Below are 8,470 nucleotides of genomic sequence, written 5' to 3' on the forward strand. Positions count from 1 at the left end.
TCTTCAAACCCTAGATCCGTTTCAATTTTCGCCCACAGGAAAGTTCGCAACAAAAATTGGCCCCGGGCACCCCGCCGGGCCTGACAGTCGTTTGGGACAACAACGAGCTCCGTTCCTAAAACTGTCTATGCGCACGGCTTTTTCTCATCGTTCTGACCCCTGGGTCTGTTTTCAGATTTTCATTCGCCGAAAGTTCACGCACAAAAATTGGGTCTTGGGTAGCCCGCCAGACCTCAGTCGTTTGGGGCACCAAACGAGCTCCGTTCCCAAAACCGTCTGTTCGCACGTTTTTTTCTTATCGTTCTGAACCCCTTGGTCCTTTTTCAGATTTTCGCCCATTGGAAAATTTGCGGACAAAAATTGGGCCCGAGCACCCCCACCGGCCGATAGCTGTTTGGGCAAAAATGAGCTCCGTTCTCAAAACCGTTTGCGCAGACGACTTTTCTCATCGTTCTGAAACCCTGGTCCATTTTCAAATTTTCGCCCGCCGGAAAGTTCTCAACACAAAAATTGGGACCCGGGAACACCCGTCGTGCTCGATTCCGTTTTGGCCACCAAAAGAGCTACGTTCCCAAAACTGTCTGCGCACACGAATTTTTCTCATCGTTCTGAACCTTGGTCGTTTTACGATTTCGCCCGCCGGAAGTTCGTGCACAAAAATTTAGCTTCGGGCACCCCGCCGGCTTGATATCCGTTGGGGTACCAAACGAGCTTCTGTTCCCAAACGTCAATGCGTACGTCTTTTTCTCATCGTTCTGAACCTTTTGGTACGTTTTCAGATTTTCGCCCGCCGGAAACTTCGCGCACAAAAATTGGGCCCTTTGGCACTCTCGCCGATCCCGATAGCCGTTTGGCTCACCAAACGAGCTCCGTTCTAAAAATCGTCTCCGCGCACGATTTTTTCTCGTTCTGAACCCCTGGATCCGTTTTTCAGATTTTCGCCTGCCGGAAAGTTCGCGCATAAAAATTGTGCCCCGGAGCACCCCGCCGAGCCCGACAGTCGTGTGGGGCAACAAACGAGCTCCGTTTCCAAAACCGTCTGCGCGCACGGCTTTTTCTTATCGTTTTGAACCCCGTAGAGTATTCATGTGAGATTTTTTCAGATTTTGCACGTGTGATACATGTTCCCTCTATTTCTCCAAGCAAAGCTTTTCGCATCGCAATTCCTATAGTATCTGCTTGCCCCTTCATAAGTGGAGACAGAATAAAGCGTCCATAATAAAGACACGTACTGTCTGCTCTTGATTCAACACACTTCCACTTTAGTGTCCGAGTCGATACTCTTATTTTCTCTCGAACCATAGTAATATTTTTTTGATCAAATCATTGAATTATTTATTTCTCTTGAAATTTCTCTTCAATGTTTATTTTTACACACGTCGTTTTTTAGGGGGTTAGAGTAGGCATATGCCAAACGTGAATACCACCGGAAGCCACTGGTAGAACACCTGGTAAAGGGACCCAATCTTGAGTGAAATAAATACCGCGGTTTCGGTCTTTTTCAATAAAATCATCACGTAGTAAATCAACAAAGCCTAAAGTGATTTCTCTTTCCCCTTCAAGTTTACCTACTACGGTACCAGCGTGAATATGGTCTCCACCAGACATACGTAACGCTTTAGCTAGTACACGGAAGTGCATATCATGATTCTTCTGTCTATCAATAACGGCATGCATTGCACAGTGAATGTGAAGAAGTAGACCATTATCTCGGCAATAATGAGCCAAGCTAGTATTTGCAGTGAATCCACCTGTTAAGTAGTCATGCATTACGTTATTCATTATAATGCTCTCCAGCTTGGATCTGTATCTGTCCCCATCCTCAGGAGGTCTATCCCGTGGTGGTCTGTCCAGTCCAGAGTGGTGATCTTTGTGGGCGAGGTGTGATGTATTTTTAGTTGCGTTGTAGGTCTTTGGTGCTAGTTTTCTCATTTGCCGAAGTCGTATTCCGCAGTGGAAGTGGTTGAAATGGAATTGGTCATGCGCTAAGTTCTTCATCCTGAATCGCTTCCCCAACAGAATGAAAGGATTGTAGCCACGCAATGAAATGAATAGAAAAGAAAGAAGTACCTTTATGAGGATGAGGAAACGGCCATTGCATTGGGATCAAGCATGCCTTTACTTTAGTTCTTAGAAAGAGAGAGCATTTTAAGGCTTGAACCTGATAGTAGTTGCTACCTTTTGACACAAATATTCTATTTTGAAAGATATTTATGCTAAATTCATCAAGTGTCTTCTTCCATGCTGATTTAGTGCCCCTTTACTGATCAAAAAGGTTGTGCAGCCCTAGTTTGATCTTTTGTGCCATCTTCTCTCTCATCCCTGCCGCTATTATACAATCAGTAATTCCGTAAACAGAAGAAAGGGTCAGAGAAAGAGCAGTTGTCCAAGTTGCAAAAATGGAGTTCCTTCGGGAGAATAAAAGACTAGCTCAAGGCCACTCGCCCGTTCGCCCAGCTGCTAATCGGCCAGATGCTTCCTATTTCTTATTCGTTGATTGGAGATTAAGATGTTCCCACGGAGCGGTAATTAGTAGGTGTCAACGGAAAGTCAGGCATAGAAAGTTGGCGGTTCGGCATAGGGAGGAGTGAATACCCGCTTAGCCCGTCGCTTTTTATGGCTTACCTTCGGGAAGTTTTTCCATTGGGAAGTTTTTCATGCTTCTTTGTAGCATACTACAGATGCTGCAGGATCAACTTTGAATGAAGACAGATTGCCTTGCCGCTGCGCGCCCTTTGGCATCAAATCGTCGAATGTGCTTTGTCTGTTCAAGCCCTAGCGTAGCTATCTAGTGGCACTGTCACAACCCCTTCTTGCATCTCTCGCTAAGCTAAAGGAACAGAGGGCTCTCGAGATTGCTAGTGCCATTGATCGGGCTGAACTCTTACCGACGAGTGAAATAGAACATACTGGCTGAAAAGAGTAACTGGCTGGTCGGGTTTCACTTTGACTTAAGACTATTAGGAATACAAGAAAAAGAGCTTGAAATGGTTTTCTCACAGGATTTTTGCTAACAGAAAAGACTTATCCCTTCTAGCCTTGCTAAGGATAGACTACCCGCGGATTTAGCTTGAGTAATTTTAATTCTTGGCTAAACAAAAGAAATGGCATCTTTCCTAAGCTAAGTAAGACTGCTAGCGCTTTCTGACTGAAAGAAATGATTATTCAACAGTACCGAGATGAACCAGAAGTAGGGGGTCCTACTCAGCTCTTCATTGCCAGCTAGCGCAGACTAGCGGTTAGACGCTTCGTTTGTATGGCCTTTCCCTGCATTATATACCACGTTTCATTTTCATGGCCCCACCCACAAGAACTTCCACTTCTGTTTTCCTTCCTAAAGGTAGCCCTCCACTTCAGGCGATTACGCTCTTCACGGGTTGGATTTCATTTTTTTCATCATCCCTAGATGTCGCGAGCCCAGTAGAGTGTAGAACATTGACAGGGAACCGCGAGGACATCCAGGGCCCGATCTTCTACTGCCTACCTTGATTCATGGAACGAGAGCCAACATGGTTGATAACAATTGCACCCTGATCTATGGCTGTAAAGCTTTCCCATTTGCATGCCTTAGGCGGGGGGTCACCGCTCTATCTTTGTTTCTTTAGAACGAGGTCCGAAGAAAGGCGGGAATAAGGGCTCCTTAAGGTAGCCAAGCGAGCTTCGCGGATTTCATAGTTTCATCGAGGTCGTCATGAGTTTAGTTAACATGAAACGGGCGGGGCCATCTTAGGAAGCGGATCTTCATCTACGGGGGACAGTTGGCTATTTGACACTTCTGCTATAACTTAGTGTTGACCATAATGCTCTTCCTTCTCCGTTTTGTTCGTACACGAGTGACCAGCGACACCAGCATAGGACTCCGTGCCGATGGCTGAATAACTACGATATGATTTACCAGATGAACCAGATGATCCAGCACAAAAGGCTTTGTTTTACCTTTAAATAGAAGTGGTGGGAACCTGGGTCTGCAGATACCTGGACTCATACTCAAATGTGGCTTCTCATCGATAGAAAGAGGAAGAACGGAAATTCTTGGTACGCGCATCGTTTCTTCAGTTGGTGGGGCTAGGTTAATAGCTGGCATTTAATAAACAGAGCGATAGACCCCTGAGTAGGACGGGAAAGGCTAAGCTTTGGTGCCATCGTAAGTATAGTATACTTAGTGTGCCTAGTGTGAAAGGAGCTTCGGGCAATGTCACTTAAAAAGAAAATCCTATTGGCTATTGAGAACTGGGATATATTGATTCTGGTTTTCCATATTTGCTTCTTTCTGTGCCTGCACCTATTATGTAGATGATGGACTATAAAAAATAGGTATTATACTGACCATGGCATAAAACAAAGAAGAATGTCTGGCGATAGCATAAGTCTAATGGGATGACGAGGCGATCTATATAGAGATCGGTGAAGCGAGCCCATTAGGGGTGTTCTCACCTGTGCTATCAAGAAGAACATTTCCCTGGTAGGCTAAGCCAGAAAAAGAGAAAGAGAATGTTAAAGGGCTGAGTTGCCCCAAATAAGTTGAATCAGTTTATTACTTCTATTTGAATGACTCCGAAGTTATTGCCGAAGACCAATTCAACAAGTGCTAATGCAGTCGGTCAGAGACAGCAGCGGATAAAAGAGCAGCTAGCCCCCTTGGTTGGTTGGGGTCGGTTCTTTCCCTCAAAAAGAATGGAAGTAGGATTCGCTAACCAAAGGGTCGGAGTCATTCACACCAACTAATGCCATACTTCTTCAGTCCAAAGGTTTTCCTTCGCCTGACTTTCCGAGGAGAGACTTGGAACCAAAGAAGTAGGGATGTTAATCTCATTCCTTTTGCTTGAATGTGGAAGTTGTACGATCTGCTTCTCTTTCTAGGAATTGACTACCGCCCTTACTTTGACCCATTAGTCTCAGCTGTATTCGGTAGCGGGGAGTGAATGAATGAAAGAGCGCACCTTATGAGCTACAAGCAACTAACTAGTAGCAAGTTTTCAAAAAGAACAACGTTCACCGAATACGATTAGACTTTCAGTACCTACTCCTAGTCCGAAAAGACTAGCAAACATGCTACCGTTTTCCATCAGACGGCTGTTTCCGTAACTTCACTCTCGACTATCAGTAGTTTCGGTTGTAGAATCTCGTGCAAGTTAGGTTGTGGTTGTATTGGCTGCAAGCGGAACGTAGGCGCTTTAGGTGTGTGTTGACCATGCACTCTCGCGGAATGGAATGTCGTATGTATGATAGAGGTGGTGTGGTGATTGACCTCAATGCTGTTATCCCCAAGGTTCAACGAATGAATAAAGCTATGATCGTACCCGGATAGGGATGATGGTCTTCCTCTTCTGTCTCCAAGCCGGCCATAATAGAATAGATAGGTGAAGCTTACAATAAATAGCTGTCTGTTCTCGCCTATCGATAGATAGTAGGTTACTTCCAAGCTCAAACCATTGGAAATGGAATTGCAACTTTCTTCTTGTTATTGAGAGAGTGGTATTCTCCGCCCCTGTCAAATCTAGTCTAGGGGGAGAACTGGAAGAGAGATGGAAAAAGAGCAAAGGATTTACAAGTCTAATGGAAGAAGAATGGCTGACCTTTTGAAAGAATACAAGGATGCCTTCCAGACTCCAAAATCTAACCCAAGCGGTCTAACCCCCGGGGCGGGCCCCAACCGAAAGGAGCTAGACGAACTAACGGCAAGCAAGATAAAGAAAGCTGCTGGCCCTATGTGTAAAACCTTGCCGCGGGAGAGTCTTTCTCCAATGAGAATCCAGAAAGTTTTTGGGCAAGACAAGAAAGGAACTCGCCCTTTGTTTGAAAGGGATAAGAGCGGATTGCTGGCTGGTGAAGGGAATCTATGAGAGAAGGTTATCGAACCGGATTCCAACCGATAGATCGTGGAGCCAACGAGTTCAGTCGAACAGCATAACGAGTCTAAGGGCAGAATCAAGCTTAGAAGGAATGGGCGTAGGCTTAATAGTGAACGCGGACCACTTCTCGATATGAAATCAATGACTTAAAAGACAGATGCCGAGAGAAACTGTTAGACTTCTATATTTCGTTGTGAAGAGAGATCGAAGACGAAGATTTTCTGACGCAGTGTGGGCACTGGATGGAAAAGACAGAGAAGAGAACAACCCACCGGAAGGGCATACCTTAGGAGCACCCCCGGCAAACATCGAGATGCACGAAGCTGACCTATATCTCGAAATAAAAATACAGGAAAGGAAAATGAAATATGAAAGAAAAAAGATGCTTTGGGAGTGTGAGATATGTGGACGGGGATTACGCAGCCAAACAGCCTCAGGGGCTTCTAATAGTGATAGCTGCCCCCACCAGATGGGCCGCCCAAAACCTGGAGCTAACATTTCAATCGGAAATCCACGTCGGATCGCGGCGAGACGAAAAAGGCAGACTGAAGCTTCGGATCACAAAATGCAAGACAACAAGGGGCAAACCAAGCGCTTGCGCGAAAGAAGAAGCGAATCAATCAGAATGGAGACATGGAGAAGAGGCGAAAGAGAGATTTTCGAGCCTGCAAGCTGCAAGCAACAACGACGGAAAAGGGACCGGCTTCCCGGAAAGGTTAATGCCCTAGGATTGGACTCATCCCCAGTTTCCACAAATGGAGGGGCAAAATCCTCAATAAAAGAGGTGGCATCTACTTCTACTTACTTTGGATACTCACTCAGGCCTTTCAAGTCAGGCCAAATACTGAAACGAGTTTGAGCGGATCATCCAGGTCTTCCTTCTTGGCCTATGTGTCTATATAGACCCTATTCATGGATTAACGAAAATGTGCAAAAGCTCTATTTGCCTCTTCCATTCTATGAGTCTCTTCCTTTTTACATATGGCATCGCCACTCCTTTTGGCAGCATCTACTAATTCGGAACTTAATGCTTTCAGGCTTGCCAATAGATAGAAAAAAGCTATTCTCTTTACTAAATAAGTCTAATGGGATGACGAGGTGATCTATATAGAGATCGGTGAAGCGAGCCCAGTAGGGATGTTTTCACTTGTGCTATCAAGAAGAACATTTCCCTGGTAGGCTAAGCCAAAAAGAGAGAAAGCGAATGTTAAAGGGCTGAGTTTCCCCGGATAAGTTGAATCAGTTTATTACTTCTATTTGAATGACTTCGAAGTTATTGCCGAAGACCAATTCAACAAGTGCTAATGCAGTCGGTCAGAGATAGTAGCGGATAAAAGAGCAACTAGCCCCCTTGGTTGGTTGGGGTCAGTTCTTTCCCTAAAAAAGAATGGAAGTAGGATTCGCTAACCAAAGGGCCGGAGTCATTCACACCAACTAATGCCATACTTCTTCAGTCAAAAGGTTTTCCTTCGCCTGACTTTCCGAGGAGAGACTATGAGTATAATAGGAGCATCCGCCGATAAAAGGATCATCCTAAGATGATCATCACATGGCTATTGAGAACGAATCAAATCAGATGGTTCTATTTCTCAATCTTTCTGACTTGCTCCTACGGAACTAAGGTCGAAAAGATTAAGAAAAACCAGTCATTCACAACCACTGATGAAGGATTCCTCGAAAAGTTAAGGATTAGTAATCCTTTTTAGAAATCGAATGGATTCGGTCTTATACATACGTGAGGATGAGTGTTCGCCCTTGGTGCGGATCAGGGGCCCAACTAACGCATGAAACACTCTGCCTGGGGAGTACGGTCGCAAGACCAAAACTCAAAGGAATTGACGGGGGCCTACACAAGCGGTGGAGCATGTGGTTTAATTCGATACAAGAGATACAAGTGGTGGAGCATGTGCTTTTTCTCATCTTTCTGAACCCCTGGGTCTGTTTTCAGATTTTCGCCCATCGGAAGGTTCGTGCACAAAAATTTGGCCATGGGGCACCCCCGTCGGGCCCGATAGCGTTTGTGGCACCAAACGAGCTCCGTTTCCATAACCATCACTGCGAACGGCCTTTTCTCATTGTTCTGAACCCTTGGGTCCGTTTTAAGATTTTCGCCCACCGAAAAGTTCGCGCAAAAAAATTGGGCCCCCGGACACCCCCGTCGGGCCCGATAGCCGTTTGGGACACCAAACGAGCACCGTTCCCAAAACCATCTGTGCACACGACTTTTTGTCATCGTTCTGAACCCGTGAGTCCGTTTTCAGATTTTCGCCCGTTGAAAAGTTCGCACCCAAAAATTGGGCCCCGGGGCACCCCTACTGGTCCTAATAGCCATTTGGGGAACTAAACGAGCTCCAATCTCAAAATCGTCTGCGCTCACAACTTTTTCTCATCGTTTTGAACCCCTGAATTCATTTTCAAATTTTAACACGCTGAAAAATTCGCGCACAAAAATTGGGCCCCGAGGCACCCTCACAGGGCCCGATAGCCATTTGGGTACCAAACGAGCTCCGTTCCCAAAATCTTCTATGCGCACGGCTTTTTTTCATTGTTCTGAACCCCTGAGTCTATTTTCAGATTTTTGCCCGCAGACATTTTGCGCACAAAAATTGTGCCCTGGG

The 8,470-nt window shown here is 45.5% G+C and overlaps 1 protein-coding gene across 1 annotated transcript; it reads right to left on the minus strand.

Moving 5' to 3' along the window:
• Nucleotides 1–1,386: 1,386 nt before the first annotated feature.
• Nucleotides 1,387–1,932, minus strand: LOC120071952 (ribulose bisphosphate carboxylase large chain-like). The gene has a single exon (XM_039024386.1). The coding sequence runs from the start codon at nucleotides 1,930–1,932 to the stop codon at nucleotides 1,387–1,389; it is 546 nt and encodes a 181-aa protein (XP_038880314.1).
• Nucleotides 1,933–8,470: the final 6,538 nt, after the last annotated feature.

Source organism: Benincasa hispida, chromosome 2, assembly GCF_009727055.1.
Source record: "Benincasa hispida cultivar B227 chromosome 2, ASM972705v1, whole genome shotgun sequence".
Classification (NCBI taxonomy): Eukaryota; Viridiplantae; Streptophyta; class Magnoliopsida; order Cucurbitales; family Cucurbitaceae; genus Benincasa; species Benincasa hispida.

Excerpts from the sequence above, each read along its gene's own strand:
- LOC120071952 (XM_039024386.1), bottom strand. The coding sequence starts at position 1,932 with ATGAGAAAACTAGCACCAAAGACCTACAACGCAACTAAAAATACATCA.